Source organism: Salmo salar, chromosome ssa04 (genome assembly GCF_905237065.1).
Source record: "Salmo salar chromosome ssa04, Ssal_v3.1, whole genome shotgun sequence".
Taxonomy (NCBI): Eukaryota; Metazoa; Chordata; class Actinopteri; order Salmoniformes; family Salmonidae; genus Salmo; species Salmo salar.
Genome location: NC_059445.1, coordinates 29,592,034 through 29,614,176, shown reverse-complemented (window position 1 = coordinate 29,614,176; position 22,143 = coordinate 29,592,034). Strand labels below are relative to the sequence as shown.

Genomic DNA, 22,143 nt, shown 5'->3' with positions numbered 1-22,143 from the left:
TTGCTTTCGCTTTAAAGCCTTTTTGAAATCGGACAATGTGGTTAGATTAACGAGAGTCTTGTCTTTAAAATCGTGTTAAATAGTCATATGTTTGAAAAATTGAAGTTTTTGCATTTTTGAGGTATTTGAATATCGCGCCACGGGATTACACTGGCTGTTGAGTAGGTGGGACGCAAGCATCCCACCTAGCCCATAGAAGTTTACAACGAAAGCAAAACATTAGATTATGTCAGCAGAGTACCCAGCCAGAAATAATCAGACACCCATTTTTCAAGCTAGCATATAATGTCACATAAACCCAAACCACAGCTAAATGCAGCACTAACCTTTGATGATCTTCATCAGATGACACACCTAGGACATTATGTTATACAATACATGCATGTTTTGTTCAATCAAGTTCATATTTATATCAAAAAACAGCTTTTTACATTAGCATGTGATGTTCAGAACTAGCATACCCCCCGCAAACCTCCGGGGAATTTGCTAACAATTTACTAAATTACTCACGATAAACGTTCACAAAAAGCATAACAACTTTTTTAAGAATTATAGATACAGAACTCCTCTATGCACTCGATATGTCCGATTTTAAAATAGCTTTTTGGTGAAAGCACATTTTGCAATATTCTAAGTACATAGCCCAGCCATCACGGGCTAGCTATTTAGACACCCGGCAAGTTTAGCACTCACCAATATCAGATTTACTATTATAAAAGTTTGATTACCTTTTGTTGTCTTCGTCAGAATGCACTCCCAGGACTGCTACTTCAATAACAAATGTTGGTTTGGTCCAAAATAATCCATTGTTATATCCGAATAGCGGCGTTTTGTTCGTGCGTCCCAGACACTATCCAAATGGTAAAGAAGGGTCGCACGCATGGCGCAATTCGTGACACAAAAATTCTAAATATTCCATTACCGTACTTCGAAGCATGTCAACCGCTGTTTAAAATCAATTTTTATGCAATTTATCTCGTAAAAAAACGATAATATTCCGACCGGGAATCTCCTTTTCGGCAAACAGAGGAAAAATCACAAAGTTCGGGGGCGGCCAGGGCACGCGCCTAAGCCCACAGTCCCTTGATCGGCCACTTGAGAAAGGCGATAATGTGTTTCAGCCTGGGGCTGGGAGGACGACATTCTGTTTTTTCCCAGGCTCTGAGCGCCCATGGAAGACGTAGGAAGTGTCACGTTAGAGCAGAGATCCTTTGTAAAAGATAGAGATGGCAAAGAAGTTCAAGAAATGGTCAGACAGTCCACTTCCTGTAAAGGAATCTCTCAGGTTTTGACCTGCCATTTGAGTTCTGTTATACTCACAGACACCATTCACACAGTTTTAGAAACTTTGGAGTGTTTTCTATCCAAAGCCAATAATTATATGCATATTCTAGTTACTGGGCAGGAGTAGTAACCAGATTAAATCGGGTACGTTTTTTATCCAGCCGTGAAAATACTGCCCCCTAGCCATAACAGGTTAAGGGGGCTGAATCATTTTGCACGCCCAATTTTTCTGTTTTTTATTTGTTAAAAAAGTTTGAAATATCCAATAAATTTCGTTCCACTTCATAATTGTGTCCCACTTGTTGTTGATTCTTCACAAAAAAGTACAATTTTGTATCTTTATGTTTGAAGCCTGAAATGTGGCAAAAGGTCGAAAAGTTCAAGCGGGCCGAATACTTTCGCAAGGCACTGTAAATGAGAGAATGGGTTATTCATATAAAGTTAACCAAATCAGTGGCCACGCCCACGTGAGCAAAGACGTTACGTCGGCGTCATGGACCTCCCTTTTCTCTGAAGTGTATAAAACCCACTCGTGACGAAATTCACACCAGACTAGAAAACATGCAGCTGAGACAACACATGTTGAAATAGTTGGCACTACAACTCTACCAAAGGACAAGACCATACCACGTCGAGCATTGGCTACACGGCTGGAAATGGTTAAACTTTGAGACTATCGATCACTACAGAATTAGAGCAAATCTTAGACGTATAATTACCAGTCTGCAGCTAGAAATTACATAAATCTAGAACGAGAATACAGACAACCGCCGAAGCATCTATTCTATGAGAACATTTCCGAATGGTACTCTGAAGTACCGCCTACAACCACGAAATATATTGTGACTTCAGGGAAAGTTAACCAGAGACTCTGATGAACCCTACAGGACGATTGAGGATTCCAACAGAGAAGACAACAACGACATACGGGCGTAAATATATAAATTGCAATTATTCTCGAATGAGCGGCCGTTCATGTGCAAGGGATTAGCATTTCAATGAATATAATTATAGACTGTAGTGAATCCATTTTGCCTTTCTCAGTCCCCACCCCTTTCCTTTTTGTCTACCAAGCCGTCATATCGGCTTAGCCCACTATGGACCTTTCTATCATAAATAATTAAGCCAATTTGTATATTGTTGATTCATTATGGAAACTAGGGTTCGTGCAGATAACCAATAATTTTACGACGTTTGGAATGAGACTAATGAGGTAACAATTAATAATCATTAATGGAAGACTAATTAATAAGATATGAAAATATCTGAAGAGTTGATTCGGGAAATTGAGACTCTATAAACATTCTTCTGTGGTGCCCCGACTTCCTAGTTAATTAAAGTTTACATGATTAGTTTAATCATGTATAATAATTACACATAGGGAATTGATTTGATAAAATAGCATGTAATCACATTAATGATAGTCACAGACCCATTTGACACCCGTGTGAGGAATCTAAAATAGAATGAGGCATTTGTTTTGAGTCAGCCTATATAAAATTGAAAAGCAGATTGCATTATACACCCAGATTATATTATACACCAGGGGAGTTGTAGACAGGAATTATTGGTGTGTGTGTTGCCCATAGAAGTTGTCCCGGTGTCGCGTATCTGATAACGTCAGAGTATTGAGTTGTTAAATTTCAGATTTAGTCCTTTAGGCCAAACGTTTACTAATTTTAAAGTTTCCCATATTAACCTAGCCTGTTAGGGCTAGGGGGCAGTATTGACACGGCTGGATAAAAAACATACCCGATTTAATCTGGTTACCACTCCTACCCAGTAACTAGAATATGCATATACTTATTACATATGGATAGAAAACACCCTAAATTTTCTAAAACTGTTTGAATGGTGTCTGTGAGTATAACAGAACTCAAATGGCAGGTCAAAACCTGAGAGATTCCTTTACAGGAAGTGGCCTGTCTGACGGAAATATGGATGGAAATATTGATTTGTAAGCAAGCAAATCTCATCACTGAATCTCTCGCTCTATATTCAAGACCTCTATCTGCAAACTGTGACAGATATGTTTGAGACTGAAAGGAGCAAGTGCGACACTCATGTGTCCAAAATCAGTATTCTAAGCGCTGAAGTGGACTCTGCAATGCAGCAGAATACCACCCTTAGGTACAATCGGGTGGAATTCCTGAACGGTCACGAGCTACAGCGTGACTACCCAACCAAGCAACCGGAGCCCGGTACTCAAAGGAGTGAAGACGATAGAAGGTTTCAGGCTTTGTCTCCCTCATGTGTCCCTCAGTCTTCTCCTCTTAGCCATTTGGCACTGAGTAATATGGTGCCTTTTCGACCAACAAAGCCAAAGCTAGGCTTCTCCTCTTGGCCCAAATTTCCCCACAGGATGAAGCCAACCCTCTCCGCCCAATTGGCGCAGACGCCTTGACAAACTCGTCAAACTTCCCCACCTTTGACCCAGTTCCAGGTCAGCCAAACGATACTGAGATGTTGCTAGCTGACATAGAGGACGCATTGGATGGTTACCCGAATGCTACGGGTTCTGACAGGGTTTACCTGTGGGAGCGAACATCGAATTAACACGTGACGAGGTTCCTTCGTCCACAACAGCAACGTGTTAAACGACTACGCCAAATTTCTCCCGCTCTCACTTGAGACCCTATCCAGGGCCCGCTTGATCAAGAAACAAGCCCACAGGCTTTGTCTATAGACTCTGACACAAAGGTTACAAAGAAAAAGGTCAAAAGCTTTGTTAAAGCCAAGCCCACTCAAAATCCGAAAAGTCGATCTGCTTTCACCTTGAACAGAAATGGCACATCATGTCTTTACGAACGACCACCCCACTTTGTGGGGAATATGTCCACTAAACGCGACTCTTAATGGCCATACCTGGAAACAGTCATGGAGGACTGCTTAACTTGTCATGCGCTAATTGAGTCGGACGCGACAATATCGCTCATCTCTCAAACATTGTTCAATGATCTCAAAAGGGCTTTGAAGCCAACTAAACGTTGGTTAAAAGTGAACGATGTGAAACTACACTTCCAGGACGTATCGTTCGTTCACCCTGTGTATGTTTACCAGCCTCGAATCTGAACCCCTGCTACTCGGAGCAGACTTGATGGATTGGTTACTCCCACTGATGGATTGGAAAACCAACCATGGTCACAGGCCACAGGGCCTTCTCCACTGACCACACTGTCTACCCCTAACGCTAGTTGCAACGCAGTCATCCATGAGGGGTATCTGTCGAAAGCACCCCTTAGAAAAAGATGTTTCGAAACCTCTTGGTGCAGAATCTGATCTCGACACATTCCATCAGCAAACCTGATTCACCATTATTTTCATGATTTTGAGCCAGCAGTCTCTGTGAATGTGCAACTTCCCTCCTCCTTGGAGTCATGCAATACTGTAGTTGAGATTAACTTCTCTTGCCCTTCGGACACTTCTGCATCTCATCAAGAAAAACATCAATGCGCAGAGTGTACTCTGCTTCCGATGATACATCTTCCTCTTTCTGGGGGACTGTCACCCCTTACAATGACACTAACGGCGCTGGTCCAGCAACTGACCCAGCAACTGACCCGATGACTCCCACTGGTGAATCACTTTGCGATATCACAGACTGATATCCTCATCTCAATTCGCAGGTACTGAAGAGGTTGCCACATGCGGACACAGTGGTGACTGACAGGCCTTGACATCCACTGAGCGTTTTGAAGAACAAACACCAGGAGATTTGGTTGAAAGGTTACAGACATTCTCATAACAACGCGGCTGCTGACAACTCGTACATAGGGTCCGACCTTTTCGTCTGTGCCTCGGATACCTACACCAACCACTGGTGGGGGGTCCCTGATCCACAAAGGGGGGGAATAGTATCCCAGACGCATGAGGCCGGTGGGGGGGGGTGTAACAGAGTACGAGTTCGCCAGAGCAAAAAACAAATATTGTTGTAAACTCCCCTATGAGAACAGTGAGTAGCAGACAGACCCCTCGACGGGGATAATCTTAGAGCACATCTAAGATATTACTGAGGTGTACCACACTGGTCGTAAAAGAAGTCCAGTGGACTTCCACCTCCAAAACAACTGGCAAAAATAGTCATGCCTTGCCATGTGTAGGTTCAACTACAATACAAATAGTAAAATTCTCTAATCATGTGTTCCTGTAGGATAACATTTCTGAATAAATCGGTAGGATAACTGGTCCCCTTGAGTACCAGTACCAATGGTACCACAGTCAGTCCAGCAACAATCAGTAAGAGGATTGGAGACCTCACAAGTCAAATTGCTATTGATAATAGAGACAGAGGAGTTAGTAGTCACTCAGATTGCAATACGTGTAAGGGAATTTCCAGAACACTCTTCTGATGGTCAACACACATGCCACAAATAAATAGAACCCTCCATTCAGGAGGAAAGTTATTAGAAGTCATGAACCATGATCACAACACGTACGACTGGTTCAGTGCTGAGAGAGTACTTCCGTCGTGAGGTTAGCTCCTCCGTGGTTAACATAGCTATGAAATAGAGTCCTTCATACCTCTCACCGCCACAATTGTGTAAGACACAGTGACTTGCAGTAAAACTACTACAGGTCCCCTTAACATATGTCTTGAGGTCGACATGAATTCTTACTGACCTCCAGGCATCGACCTGGAAATTATCAGATGACGTCAGACTCATTCTGAACAGGTTGCAACCTACCAGGATACTTGGTTCTTCCCCTTGGCATGTGCGCTTATGTAAGCATAAACGTACACCTACAACGGAACATTTAATGAGGATTTATGCTCAGATCACTTAAGGGTTCGAACAAAATACCAGCCTTAGTAAAGTTGAACATTTACTCTTAGGCCTTTTATACTCTACAGCTACAGTACTCACCAGTTTCTCCACAGAGGTCCAGAGGTCATCCCAGGACCTTGGACGTACAGTATATAGAATACAGTCCAATTAGATGGTTTTGGTGCGATAACTATATTTTGTATATATTTTGTTTATGCTTTCATTCCTTTTCGTTTCAGTTACTTTGACACTTAGGAAGTGATAGAGCCATAAACAAAGTCCCCATACAATCATCACTTAGTGCCACAATGCCGCTCATTTGGGAAGAAAAGTAATTATATACTGCTAAAAAAAATAAAGGGAACACTAAACAACACAATGTAACTCCAAGTCAATCACACTTCCTTGAAATCAAACTGTCCACTTAGGAAGCAACACTGATTGACAATACATTTCACATGCTGTTGTGCAAATGGAATAGACAACAGGTGGAAATTATAGGCAATTAGCAAGACACCCCCAATAAAGGAGTGGTTCTGCAGGTGGTAACCACAGACCACTTCTCAGTTCCTATGCTTCCTGGCTGATGTTTTGGTCACTTTTGAATGCTGGCGGTGCTTTCACTCTAGTGGTAGCATGAGACGGAGTCTACAACCCACACAAGTGGCTCAGGTAGTGCAGCTCATCCAGGATGGCGCATCAATGCGAGCTGTGGCAAGAAGGTTTGCTGTGTCTGTCAGCGTAGTGTCCAGAGCATGGAGGCGCTACCAGGAGACAGGCCAGTACATCAGGAGATGTGGAGGAGGCCGTAGGAGGGCAACAACCCAGCAGCAGGACCGCTACCTCCGCCTTTGTGCAAGGAGGAGCAGGAGGAGCACTGCCAGACCCCTGCAAAATGACCTCCAGCAGGCCACAAATGTGCATGTGTCTGCTCAAACGGTCAGAAACAGACTCCATGAGGGTGGTATGAGGGCCCGACGTCCACAGGTGGGGGTTGTGCTTACAGCCCAACACCTTGCAGGACATTTGGCATTTACCAGAGAACACCAAGATTGGCAAATTCGCCACTGGCGCCCTGTGCTCTTCACAGATGAAAGCAGGTTCACACTGAGCACATGTGACAGACGTGACAGTCTGGAGATGCCGTGGAGAACGTTCTGCTGCCTGCAACATCCTCCAGCATGACCGGTTTGGCGGTGGGTCAGTCATGGTGTGGGGTGGCATTTTTTTGGGCACAGCCCTCCATGTGCTCACCAGCTTTTTTGGGCACAGCCCTCCATGTGCTCACCAGCTTGACTGCCATTAGGTACCGAGATGAGATCCTCAGACCCCTTGTGAGACCATATGCTGGTGCGGTTGGCCCTGGGTTCCTCCTAATGCAAGACAATGCTAGACCTCATGTGGCTGGAGTGTGTCAGCAGTTCCTGCAAGAGGAAGGCATTGATGCTATGGACTGGCCCGCCCGTTCCCCAGACCTGAATCCAATTGAGCACATCTGGGACATCATGTCTCACTCCATCCACCGATGCCACGTTGCACCACAGACTGTCCAGGAGTTGGTGGATGCTTTAGTCCAGGTCTGGGAGGAGATCCCTCAGGAGACCATCCGCCACCTCATCAGGAGCATGCCCAGGCGTTGTAGGGAGGTCATACAGGCACGTGGAGGCCACACACACTACTGAGCCTCATTTTGACTTGTTTTAAGGACATTAAATCAAAGTTGGATCAGCCTGTAGTGTGGTTTTCCACTTTAATTTTGAGTGTGACTCCAAAACCAGACCTCCATGGGTTGATAAATTGGATTTCCATTCATTATTTTTGTGTGATTTTTGTTGTCAGCACATTCAACTATGTAAAGAAAAAAGTATTTAATAAGATTATTTCATTCATTCAGATCTAGGATGTGTTATTTTAGTGTTCCCTTTATTTTTTTGAGCAGTGTATATTTTGTGAGTTTGTGTGTTAACATCTGCCTAAGTTACTGCCCATATCTTCCAATCTGGACGACTAGAAGACAGGTCCAGAATGGCGATCCCAATCCGGACATCCGCTGCCCATCCTTGTGGCGACCTGTTCCATTTGTAGAAATCCTACCCGGGTCGACCATGAGAGGGGTACTTCAACGGCAGTCGCCAACAGGACATCCACTGCCCATCCTTGTGGTGGACTGCTCCACTTTCAGATAGCCTACCATGGTAAACCACCAGAGGAGAACCGCAACACAGATCCCCAACCAGGACATCCCCTGGCCATTCCTGTGGTACTTTGCAGCTTCCAGAAAACCTACCAAGGTAAACCACCAGAGGGAGACCGCAACGGTGATCACCAACCGGACATCCACTGCCCATCCTTGTGGTGGACTGCTCTGCTTTTAGAGAGACTACCAGAGGGGGACCGCAACGATGATCCACAACCAGCACATAACGTGGTCATTATATTTATGTTGGTTTGCAACTTGCAGGTAATCACAAGATTCAACCCACCAGAGGGGGACTGTCATGACATGCCCTGCCTGGGGGGAGGATCATAGCCCCCCCCTCTCTCTCTACAGTTTTATGACTTTACCTGGTAGAAACTGCCATGCAGTATTGAGAGAATCTAAGAGAACAAAGCACCACTCTTGGCCAAACTCTTAATCCCAAAAATGGGAGAATTAAACAATATTTCTACTTTTGAGAATGTGAGAATGGTCGGGGGACACTAAAGGGACAGTTATGATGAGTGTGTTTCATTTGGTGATCTCATGAAGGACAGGAAACTACGGGGTCAATTTCACGCCATATGTATTAAATTCAAAATAAAATAAATTGTGAACATGAAATATAAAGTTGAGAAGGTAAACATATTTTTAAGGACGGTTGATATAATGGATGTTGAAATCAAAAACCAAACAATTGAAAGCAAAAATAAAATAAAATAAAAGGATTGAATTGTAAACAAAAAATAAGACATAAAAATCTAACTTGTGAGCAAATCATTTTAAAGCGAGAGCAAAACTCTATGACAAATGATTAAAAAAATGAAAAGAAATGCAAAAATATTTTTCAGTTAAACTTTCCCAGCAACCAATCCAATTGAATACATTTTGCCTACGCTCTTGCCTGCATTTACTACTTTTGGTTACGCTACTCGTATCTTTGCTTCTGATGTCTGTTTCTTTGCTTTCACAGCCAATTTCTTTGATTGAGAGTTTTGGCATTATTTTGCCGTGAAGGGCAGGGTTTAGAGGGAGGTATAGACAATGAGCCTCCATTGGTCCACTCGTTTTGGAGTGACGGTTCATCTTAACCCAATCAATGAACATGATAGACAGCCTATTTTTCTATTGGCTACTTAACCAGATGGTCTGACGTCACCACTATGCGTCAAATCTTCCCACTATGTCCGCATGTTCTAAACATGGTGAACCAGTTAACAACACCTGCAACAAACTTTGGGTAAGTAGTTCGGTTTTTCGCAATTAAATGTATTACATTTACCCGTGACTAACAATTGTGAATTACGTTAGCATAGTTGGCTGGCTTTGGTGTCGGACTAGCTAGCCAAATGAACATGAACAATATTAAAGCTGATCCACCCCCTAGAGGACATTTTTTTTAAATAAGCTTTTCCCATAACAATACCTGACACCTAGACTCAATTTTGCTTAAAATGTATTTTAAAGATACGCTTAATATATTAACCTGTTAAGTTACAATTTTGAAGTACGTTACTTAACTAGTTTAGTCGGCTGGCTTAAGTTGTCTGACTAGTTAGACAAATGGCTGAGACATCAGGAACCATGGTAGGCCACCAGAAGCATTGACGGAGGAAAGCCAGGGTCCGACGGGTACCAGGATGACAGGGAAGCCTGGAGGAGTGAGCCCAGTCTAAACCAGTTCAGAGTTCCAGAGGTAAAGAATGGCAGGCAGGGTCAAGGCAGGCAGGAATGGAGTTCAGAAAAACAGGCAAAGGTCAAAACCAGGAGGACTAGTAAAAGAGAATAGAAAAGCAGGTGCACGGGAAAAACACGCTGGTTGACTTGAACATACAAGACGAACTGGCACAGAGAGACAGGAAGCACAGGGATAAATACACCAGGGAAAATAAGCGACACCTGGAGGGGGTGGAGACAATCACAAGGACAAGTGAAACAGATCAGGGCGTGCCACTTTGTCCCTATGGAAGATTGCAGTTAGTGCATTTGTTTTATTACTAGTTATGTTGTATGAGAGTCAGATTTATTTATACATTTTATTTTTTTGTTTGAAATGGTCAACATTAATTGTCATAAACCAACAGGGTTGGGAAGATAACTGAATGTGTTCAGTTGCTGATTACCAGTTTATAATGGTAACATCTATTGGATTACTCACCAAGTAACATAGTCCAATTACTTTGCCTTTAAAAGCCATAGAACATACTATGAACACAGCATTGTTTTTGAGGCAGGCATCGTCCCCGTCCAAGTTGTTTAAATCCTAAACATGGAAAATTATGTTAATTTACAAAACAACCACTTTTTTTTAGATAAGACTTAATTGCATTTTCATAGTGGCTCCTTTAAATCTATACCTCCACATTGCCAGGGAAGGTGACAGGATTCTGTGCTTGTCCCATTTCCCATAGCTGGTTGGGGGTCCAATTTTGCTTGGTGTGCAGAGAATGTTTATTGGTAAAGGCGTCTAGGTCTGCTTGGAGGCACGGGAGGAATACAATGCGCACAGAATAGGTGAAGGCTGTTTGACAGGTCAGGGGAGCCCTCATCTTCCAGACTGTGTAGGACATTGTAAAATATGTTTTCCACGGTGATCCACACATCCCGCCATAACTGTTAAAACCTGAAAGCATATGAGAGAAATTTGAAGCAACATAATGAAACATTCAACATCATACCCAGTCCTCTGTCCTACACAACTCATTACTATTATTTTAACCTTTCTGAGCATAAGGAGATGTAATTTGTCAAAGTATTCTAAGGAACTTTGCATTTCTACTTCACCGTCTCCAGTTGAATTTACCTGTTTCAACCCCATCACTGTGCACTTTCACCACCCTGTGAAGTTCATCATAACTTATTTAATCTGTAGTCTAATAAACAGCATGGTTTCCAGAGGCATACTGGGAGGACCACACAACACTGTATCATCGCGTGACTCCAAGTTTACTTCGATATCGTGCCATCATCAATGTCCCAGAACAACGTGGTGGGAACATAACAATGTGTGCGGCTATTTGTCAAAACAGCATCCTTCACCATCATGCAATCCTAAGCCCATACAACACTGCACACATTATCACATTTCTGGACACCCTCCACAACAGACTAATCCCTAATGACCAGGGGCCAGAGCAGCCCAGGTACGTTATCATCTGGGACAATGTTAGTTTCCACCGGGCTGCTGTAGTCTGCAAATGGTTCACAGGTCACCCACTTTTCATCGCACTCAATCTCCCTCCATACTCTCCGTTCTTGAATCCTATTGAAGAATTCTTCTCTGAATGGCGTTGGAAGATGTATGATCGCCAGCCCCACCAACACATACCCCTTCCACAGGCAATGGAGGAGGCTTGTGGAGACATCGATCAGGGGTCATGCAAGAATTGTTTGCTTTAGCAAGAGATGTATAATGTTTTGTTGGTTGTTGTAAGGTTTTGTGGTTAGTGTGTAGAGTTTTGAAAAAATAGCCTATAGTTTCAAAGATAGTGCCTAAGCAATGAGATTTTTTTTTGCAAAACAATCAACAGAAATTCCCGTTCAGTTTCTGTAAAAGTTTGGACTCATTAGGCCTATGTGCGATGCCAATTGAATGAAAGATGTCAGTGACTGTAGGAAGTCTGTTTAGGAAAACTAAGTTATTACAATAGACGTCTTATTGTGTCTCCTTTATCATAAAAAAATGGCATATTCCACTTTCATCTGTTGGACCTAACTGTCAAATCGTGGGAATTCCGATCACTGTCCTTAGTGCTGAATCCGTTTGTAGCCTAGGCTATTTTCCTATTCATTTGTTTACCTTTTACTTGGCAAAGTCACTAACAGGCCATATCAGGTGATGATGGTAGGCTAATCTTATTATAACATTTGGGCAATGTGAAATTGTCCATGGGTCTAACATGCAGTGAATTTCCGAAATGCGAATGCAGTGTGTGTCAATGAATATTTCCATGTTGAAGCCAATAGAAACTAGATTAGCTAGCTACAACATGTTTGTTATAACTAGGCCTATTGTAGGGTTAGTGTAACCATTTAACTATATTTAATGGATAAGACAAACATCTATATCACCTTCCAAAGAGCCCTTAGGCCTACGTGTGCCCACATTGCCTCGTGCTCATGGAATAATATTATGCAAAAAAAGAACAAGCATTTCAATATTGTTGTTGGTTTAAAAAAAAAAACAGATGTATGGTTTTTCGTTGAATTTGATTAAAAAGCAAATGTATTAGAAAGATTCACAATCCATGGGTTTATGGCAGTGGTGTGTATTCATGGGTGCCAAGGGAAGCATTAAATAATGTATCTTTCGTCTCTCTTTGTTTTATAATTTTTCACAAGAGGCTGAATGTTATTCTCTTCCAAAAGAGTATGACATTGTTTGCCGCCCGTAGCATTGAATACAATGGAAGCCAGTGAGCATTTGGCCACCCTTGAGAAAAAAAGTGTGAAATAAGAGCCAATCAGTGTTAAGGTAAACTGAGTTAGCTCAACTGTGAATGGTAAAACAAAGTCAAGGGAAGCCAGTTTCGATTTGGCATCACTCCTATCAAATCGCATTGAGAGCATACTTCATTGACAGAAACAACTAGAATTGTTGTATCTCGATGTGTTGTTGTCCTCAAAATAACCCTTTTGTTACAAAGAGATTCTTCCCACCAAAACGCCAACATCCAAAAATGGATAATGAAACAATATTTCTAACACAAAGAATGTGTGACAATAATACTGGTACGAACTTAAACCCAGGCGCAGAGTAACACAGCAAGAGGTAAGGGTCAATCCAGATATTTACTAAGAGTCTTAACTAGCTAACGTTGCCCAAGAAAGGAAGTTAGGCTAGCAAGCAAGCATTTTAGACAGGTAGCCTAGGACAACAACAAAAAAGTGATAGACCCTTTTGTCAACATGAAAGAGTGAAGGATGGCATTAGCGTTTCTCTACAAGTAGGGCGATTCAACAAGTTTTTCAACTTGCACGGACACACACAGACACACACACATACACACAAATAATAACCATGGACAGCCACATCATATTTAGCTTACGTTGATTGGACTAAATCGTTTTTGGTATCTTTTAGTTGTCACTGTGTTAGACTAAGTATAGGTGATTTGATGATCATGGTGCTGAAGTAGTGGAGGCAGCTCCTGTTTCTTTTCTACTTGCAGTAACTCTCTGTGGTTGTAAATCAATAGTTGTTTAGTGGTCCAAAAATATTGGAAACATTAACTTGCTTGACCATGCCGTAGGTCAGTGTTCCCCAACTGGCAGCCCCCTGGCCGAATTTGGCCCGTGGGTGGTTTTATTTCATTGTTAAACATAGAAGACTGTAAAAACACCAGGAAATCAGCTCCAATTAATTTAAATTTTGAAAATCTGTTCTCAAGTATTCCCACGCATAATAGAGAGATAAAAAAAGTAAGTTAATAAAGAACAAATTCTTATTTACAATGACGGCCTACAGTGCCTTGTACAGGGGCAGAACAACTGATTTTAACCTTGTCAGCTCAGGGATTCAACCTTTCGGTTACTGACCCAACGCTCTAACCACAACGCTCTAACCCCAAAAGGAGGGCTCGGCCAGGGATTTGAACCCGGGACCTCTCACACCCTAGGCAAGAATCATACCCCCAACTTGCAGTCTAGTAAGGATTTGTAATTACGGGTGTGTTCATAAATTCTCTCTGTATTGCCAGAGTGCTCTCAGAGTGTGCTCTGGGCATTTGTAAATTCAGAACGCTGTCAGATTGTTTGTAAATTCAGAGCATTTCACTCTTGGAGCTTTCAGAGCACACACTGGACGCTCTGGCCAAGGAGTAGGGTTAAGCTCTTACATCTAGACGTTCCGCTAGCGGAACACCTGCTCCAATATCCAATGATAGGCGTGGCGCGAATTACAAATTCCTCAAAAATACAAAAACTTCAATTTTTCAAACATATGACTATTTCACAGCATTTTAAAGACAAGACTCTCCTTTATCTAACCACACTGTCCGATTTCAAAAAGGCTTTACAGCGAAAGCAAAACATTAGATTATGTCAGCAGAGTACCCAGCCAGAAATAATCAGACACCCATTTTTCAAGCTAGCATATAATGTCACAAAAACCCAGAAGACAGCTAAATGCAGCACTAACCTTTGATGATCTTCATCAGATGACACACCTAGGACATTATGTTATACAATACATGCATGTTTTGTTCAATCAAGTTCATATTTACATCAAAAAACAGCTTTTTACATTAGCATGTGACGTTCAGAACTAGCATACTAGCATTCCCCGCAAACTTCCGGGGAATTTACTAACAATTTACTAAATTACTCACGATAAACGTTCACAAAAAGAATAACAATTATTTTAAAAATTATAGATACAGAACTCCTCTATGCACTCGATATGTCCGATTTTAAAATAGCTTTTTGGTGAAAGCACATTTTGCAATATTCTAAGTACATAGCCCAGCCATCACGGGTTAGCTATTTAGACACCCGGCAAGTTTAGCATTCACCAAAATCAGATTTACTATAACAAAATTGTTATTACCTTTGTTTTCTTCGTCAGAATGCACTCCCAGGACTGCTACTTCAATAACAAATGTTGGTTTGGTCCCAAATAATCCATCGTTATATCCGAATAGCGGCGATTTGTTCGCGCGTTCCAGAAACTATCCGAAATGGTAAATCAGGGTCGCGCGCATGGCGCAATTCGTGACAAGAAAATTCTAAATATTCCATTACCGTACTTCGAAGCATGTCAAGCGCTGTTTAAAATCAATTTTTATGCAATTTATCTCGTAAAAAAGCGATAATATTCCGACCGGGAATCTCCTTTTCGGCAAACAGAGGAAAAATCACAAAGACGGGGGCGGCCAGGGCACGTGCCTAAGCCCACAGTCCCTTGATCGGCCACTTGAGAAAGGCGATAATGTGTTTCAGCCTGGGGCTGGGATGACGACATTCAGGTTTTTCCCGGGCTCTGAGCGCCCATGGAAGACGTAGGAAGTGTCACGTTAGAGCAGAGATCCTTTGTAAAAGATAGAGATGGCAAAGAAGTTCAAGAAATAATCAGACAGGCCACTTCCTGTAAAGGAATCTCTCAGGTTTTGACCTGCCATTTGAGTTCTGTTATACTCACAGACACCATTCAAACAGTTTTAGAAACGTTGGAGTGTTTTCTATCCAAAGCCAATAATTATATGCATATTCTAGTTACTGGGCAGGAGTAGTAACCAGATTAAATCGGGTACGTTTTTTATCCAGCCGTGAAAATACTGCCCCCTAGCCATAACAGGTTAATCCAAGCGTACTGACCTCACAACGGCAGTGAAGCACCCAAGCTAACTAGCTAAAGTTGACTAGCTTGCAGACAGAAATGAGAGAACACCTAACTCTGACAATTTTACTTGCCGTATCAGAACTGGTTAGAACTTCTTAGGGATACCGACAACATCCGGTGAAATTTGAGGGCGCGCAATTCAAATAAATAATCTTAATATTAAACATTCATGAACATACAAGTATCTTATATAATTTAAAAGCTTAAATTCTTGTTAATCTAACTGTGTTGTCCATTTGAGGACAACAAGAGATTAAATAAATCACTTACTTTTGAAGATCTTCCTCTGTTTGCAATCCCAAGGATCCCAGCTACAACATGAATGGTTGTTTTGTTAGATAAAATCCTTATTTATATCCCAAAATGTCTGTTTAGTTGGCGCCATCGATTTCAGTAATCCACTCGTACAACATGCAGACAAAGGAGTCCAAAAAGCTATTACTAAACTTCGTCCAAACAAGTCAATCGACATTTCTATTTAATTCGCAGGTACTCTAAAATGTAAATAAACTATAATATTTAATACGGAAAGTAGTATGTTCAATAGATTGATATTGTTCCGGTGCTCTTCTCCCCAAAACTCCAAATTCCTGCTTGTTTTTAAAAAAACAAGCCTGAAACCTTGAATAAAACTGTTGCCATCTACTGGAAGCCATAGGAATTGCAATCTGGGAGACGGATTTACATCGAAACAATAGGTTTCGATTATAAGAGCCTGGGAGCTCAAAAAAATACAATTCTGGTGGATTTTCTTCTGACTTTTGCCTGCCATATCAGTTTTGCTATAGTCTCAGACATTATTTTAACAGTTTTAGAAACTTCAAAGTGTTTTCTATCCGATGCTACCAATTATATGCATATCCTGGCTTCTGGGCCTGAGTAACAGGCAGCTTACTTTGGGAAAGTCAGTCAGGCGGAAATTCAGGAAACTAGACCCTATCCCCTTTGAAGATTTATTACGATTATTGAATTTACAGGTAATTAAACAATGCTCCATCCTTCAGATAAAACATGTTTAATCCATGTCTGTTGTTTCCACAGTTATCAATGACAAACAAATCTGTGTTTATCAATGATGTCACCTTTGGCCAAATGCCCCAGTACTGTTGGGCAGGGTCCTGACCCCTGAGAAGAATCTGGTGTTGCAGTCAAAAATACAGACGGCGGCCATTGGCACCAACAGCACCTACCTCCCTATTGAGGTCCTCACGGGCCTCCAGTTCTTCCCCCTGAAGCAGACGGATTCCCCCTCTCTGAGGTTATGTACGTTCAGACAGTCTGTCAGTCTGGCCCCAGATCTGTTTATGTCATGTCAATGGCCATAGGAGTTGGCAAGACTCCTTCAATACATCAAGTCTCTGTCAATATGAACCTTTCTCTCTTTTTTATTGTGATGTCATTTATGTACATACCAGCCCTATTGATCCTGTGACGTGGTGTTGTAAGGAAGTAGTTCTCTTGTAAAATGGATGTGCTTTGGTTCTTGCCCATCTGCATCCAGCTGTATTCCCGTGCAGTAGCCTACTGTACATTATTTAGTGTTTACAACTATAGTATGATGTACTTACCTACTGGTAAACAAAGTTATGATGACGTTCTGATTGAACCCTTAAAAAAAGGTGTTAAATTTCATTAATTTGATCTTGCATTTTAGCTGCATGTTATGCCTAGATATTGTAGTGTTGCTGAAATTAAATACAGGCATGTAGAGTGAGAATGAAACTCTAGACCCTTACTAGACCCCAGAGCATTCTGCTACAGGTAACCAGATATCAGTGTGGCAGTTAAGCACTTCATTGTATCCATCTACCCTATCATGTTACAACTGCTGCACAAAGCAGCTCATTCAAAACAAACTATGGGATCAACTGGTAGGGACGATGAATGGGAAACAACAATTATTTAAAACTATATTCATGATGGTGGCCTAAAGACACTCAAAATCTATGTATGTATTTGTGTGTGTGTGTACTGTATATGTGTGTGTGTGCGTTTGTGTGTGCATGTGTTGTTACGCTCTCGACATTGTGTTTGGGAAATTAAGTTCCATATTGAAAGTAATTGTACAGAAAAAATACAAAATAAGCACAGTACAGTGTAAATATCGAAATCACACGTATGTAGTTGTCACACATGACAAAAAATATGTTAAGATGAAATGTTATTATTAGATATTGCCCACCCAGGTCTGGGTAAATTCCTCTTCAACTCCACCACAAGAAAGGCTGAATCCTAACTGGAGATCTCTTAACTCCAGATTTTGACATCAATGAGAGAAAGTTGGAGTGGCATTGAATTTAAAGTCTATTGACCCCACAACCGCTGCAAAAAAATATAACATTTTGTTTAATAACGTGCTCCTAACGCTTAAGAGGAAGCCATATAAGTCAAAACCATTTTGGGGCCTCCCGAGTGGCGCAGCAGTCTAAGGCACTGCATCGCTTATCACAACCGGCCGTGATCCGGAGTCCCATAGGGCGGCGCATAATTGGCCCAACGTCCTCAGGGTTAGGGGAGGGTTTGGCCGAGGGGGCTTTACTTGGCTCACCGCGCTCTATCGACTCCTTGTGGCGGGCCGGGCACCTGCAGGCTGACCTCGATCGTCAGGTGAACAGTGTTTCCTCTGACACACTGGCTTCCGGGTTAAGTGGGCGGGTGTTAAGAAGCGCGGTTTGGCGGGTCATGTTTAGGAGGACGCATGAATCGACCTTCACTTTCCAACCTTGTTGGGGAGTTGCAGCGATGAGACAAGATTGAAACTGGTGAGAAAAAGTAGGTAAAATACCCACAAAAGAAATGTGTGTTGTTATAGATGCACATTCTGTGTCTGGTGAAAACAATGTTTGTTTGGTTTGAGGTTTAGGTTTAGTTAAGAGTTAGGGTTAAGATTAGAGTTAAGATTAGGATTGTTGGTTGTTACCAAATTGCCCTCTGACCTCCAGGCAGTGGTGTCCCCTTCTTCCCCCAGTCCAGCTGTGTGTCAGCCCTCGGAGGTTCTAGAGATGACAGAGAGGGGAACCTTAAACTACAGCTGATGGTGAGCACTAGAGTTCTTCATGTTTGAAAAAAATTCCAAGGCACTTCCCACTGGGCACAGACATCAATGTAACGTCTATTCCATCTTGGTTCAATGTCATTTCATTGACATGATGTGGAAACAACGTTGATTCACAATTTTAATGTATTTTTTATGTTGGCATACTATATATCTGCAAGGAATGCAACTTGCATGTTTCAGTTATAGGTTGCCTTCATGATGGCCTTTGAGTTACAGCTTGTAACATGTTATGACATAGTTTGAACACTCTTATATATTGTAGGTGATTGATATGTTGTGTCAGATACTGCAGACTGAGTCTATATGGGATGTCCAGCAATGGATTCTGACAGCTGGTCAAAGAGGTAAGTGCACTGGACTGCACATATACACCAATCCATTTAGCATGCAGTCACTGTTATCTAGAGCCCTTTTCTAGTTGTTGAAATCCAGCTGCAGAGCATAGTGAGGGAAAGACAAGATTAGATAGATAAGATAGTTCTTTATTTATACCCCAAAGTAAATGTGAGAGCATCAGCCATATTAACAGTAACAAAATGGTACATTATCAAGAAACATTCTATCACAAAATTAAAGTAAGACTCAGCAATTAGCATTGCCACAGGCAGAATGAACCAAGAATATTGCAGATGAGCGAGATGCACTCACACAAAAACTATAAAAGTCCCCATAATAGTGTTTATTGGCAGTGGTATAAAGTACTTAAGTAAAAATACTTGAAAGTACTACTTACGTCGTTTTTTGGGATATCTGTACTTTACTTTACTATTTATATTTTTGACAACTTTTATTTTTACTTCACTACATTCCTAAATAAAATAATGTACTTTTTACTCCATGCATTTTCCCTGACACCCAAAAGTACTCGTTACATTTTGAATGCTTAGCAGGACAGGAAAATTGTATAATTCACATACTTATCAAGAGAACATCCCTGGTCATCCCTACTACGTCTGATATGACGGACTCACTAAATACATGCTTCGTTTGTAAATGATGTGTGAGTATTGGAGCGTGTCCCTGGCTATCTGTAAAAATAAAAATAAAATAAAATAAAATGGGGCCGTCTAGTTTGCTTAATATAAGGAATATTAAATTATTTATACTTTTACTTTTGATATTTAAGTATATTTTAGCAATTACATTTACTTTTCATACTTAAGTATATTTATAACCAAATACTTTTACTTTTACTCAAGTAATATTTCACTGGGTGACTTGCACTTTTACTTGAGTCATTTTCTGTTAAGGTATCTTTACTTTTACTCAAGTATGACAATTGGGTACTTTTTCCACCACTGTTAATCGGGACCATAATCCCAAGCCCCTACTAATATCCATCAGAATGTGAACATTGATCTGTCATGCCTTTAACCTGTGGTGTTATTTACTTTTGTCCAGAAAAGGACCAGGTTCTAAGTCTGCTGTGTTCCGCCCTGGCCAAGGACCCTGTCTCAGCCTATGAGGCTCCAGGAAGAGAGCAGCTGACAGTGAAGGAGGTTCAAAACTTCCCTCCTGCCTCCAGAATGGCTTTGATCAGTGAGAAGGATACCACCAGGTTAGTGTTTCCAACCAAAAAATGACGTCATTGTAAGACACCTATGCCAAATGTTGTTAGCTGGGAGGATTGATTGTTGAAACATTGGTTGTGTTTTAATTGTTGGGTCACTTGAAGATGGCAAACGTTTTTAGTGGATCACAGATAAAAAAATATGTTTTGGAACCATTGTACCTTGCAAGTTGGCTGCACACTTCACAGCATACAGGCCTAAAAAGTAATTGATGATGTGTGGGGAAAAATCCTAGTTCTTAGAGAAATCTATTTGAAATTGGATGAATGATGATGCAATGCCATGTAGCATGAAATCACCATGCTACCAAGAAATAGTACATCGAGCTATAACTATTTTCTGGCCCTTTGAACCATGTCAATATCTGGCTGCCACTTCCCCCCTGCACAAATCCTGTAAGTTGTGCACCCCTGCAGTAGGTGCTGTATATTAATACTAATACCCACTGGCCAATACATTTGCCTATTCAAAAAGGACAGCCTGTAATGCATTTACAAAATATATTATCTTTACACTTCACAGAAATCATTCCCTAGAAATGATGTCAAACTGTGACTCAGGTGAGTCTCCAAGGTTATGTGCTGACAAATAATATAATTAATTTACCTAGTAATTGATATGTTGATTGATTCACTCAAAATCTGGAGTTCTGTCTATCTATAATGCACCATTCCCAGGTAAACTGGAGGATGCAGACACAGAGAGGGCAGAGTCCAAGACCCCCAGGGAGAATCACAGCGCCAGACCCCTGAGTACCCAGAGGACCCTGGGTAGCCCCCCCGTGTGTCACCTCAACCAGAAGGTGGTCCTACGGTGCACCAAGTGGGCCCTGATGCCTCACACACAACCTGAAGTGTTCCAGGCTGAATGGCCCAACTATACCCAGCAGGCACCTGGCTGACTCGTGACTTAAAACACAACTCTGGCAATACACCTGGGGCTGGTTCAGGAAGTTGCAACGTCACTGAACGTTCAGATAGAAATGTATGATGTAGAATAGATACCATTGTCTGTCATGTTGAATAGAATAACCTATTCAACATGACAGACAATGGTATCTATTCTACATCATACATTTCTATCTGAACGTTCAGTGACGTTGCAACTTCCTGAACCAGCCCCAGGTGTATTGCCAGAGTTTGTTACTGTTAATATGGTATCAGCTCTAGTGATTTTATTTCTATCTGCAACACTCTGAATGTTGTGCCCTCATGAATGAACCCCTCCTGTGCATCTCAATACATGTCTTACTCAGCAATTTGTAGTCATTCTGGTAGTCATTTTGTTCTGATTTGGTTTGAATTAGATTTTGAATGAGTGTTTGATTGAGTTGGAAGGGGAGTTCAAATGGGACTTGAAATTGTGATAGACAACAAAAAATACTCAGATTTGATTGATGTCTTCTAGTTTTACTCGCTATTGGGTTACACTTTACATTACAGTGCCCTTACTACTGTGTAATTAGTTTTATGTCATTACAGTCTAATGAGTATGGTTAATTACTCATTATTACGCTCTACTTAGGGTTACTTTGGGTTAGGGGTAAGGTTAGGGGTAGGGTTAAGGTTAGGGGTAGGGTTAAGGTTAGGGATAGGGCTAAGGTTAGGGTTATTGCTACAGTGTAATCATTAGTTACAACAATACTTTTTACACTGCAATTACATAAGTAGTTACACAGTAATAATGGCAATGTAGTTTAAGTGTTACCACATTCCACATACTGCACCACTACCAGTATTTCTACACAGACAATTGTTCAGAACAAAAGAATAACATCATCTGAAAGACTATAAAGACAATATGATCTGTACTCAATATCTCTGTATATATATCTACATTTTTCCACAAATGCATGAAAAAATAAAGTGAACCAATGAATGCCTATTAATGAATACAATAGATTGATTGGAAATCACTCAAAATTACAT

The 22,143-nt window shown here is 41.3% G+C and overlaps 1 protein-coding gene across 1 annotated transcript; it reads left to right on the top strand.

Annotated features, from left to right (window-relative positions):
• Nucleotides 1-3,313: 3,313 nt before the first annotated feature.
• Nucleotides 3,314-21,150, top strand: LOC123742349 (uncharacterized). Its single transcript, XM_045716237.1, has 7 exons — nucleotides 3,314-3,485; nucleotides 16,688-16,849; nucleotides 18,529-18,623; nucleotides 18,907-18,988; nucleotides 20,046-20,202; nucleotides 20,738-20,775; nucleotides 20,893-21,150. The coding sequence occupies exons 1-7, from the start codon at nucleotides 3,314-3,316 to the stop codon at nucleotides 21,114-21,116; spliced, it is 930 nt and encodes a 309-aa protein (XP_045572193.1). The 3' UTR covers nucleotides 21,117-21,150.
• The last annotated feature ends 993 nt before the right edge of the window (nucleotides 21,151-22,143 follow it).

Bases quoted from the DNA above. Each gene is read 5' to 3' on its own strand.
- LOC123742349 (XM_045716237.1), top strand. From the start codon at position 3,314: ATGTTTGAGACTGAAAGGAGCAAGTGCGACACTCATGTGTCCAAAATC. The intron at 16,850-18,528 runs GTACGTTCAGAC...TCTGACCTCCAG, and splicing joins TTCCCCCTCTCTGAGGTTAT to GCAGTGGTGTCCCCTTCTTC. The intron at 20,203-20,737 runs GTTAGTGTTTCC...TACACTTCACAG, and splicing joins AGTGAGAAGGATACCACCAG to AAATCATTCCCTAGAAATGA.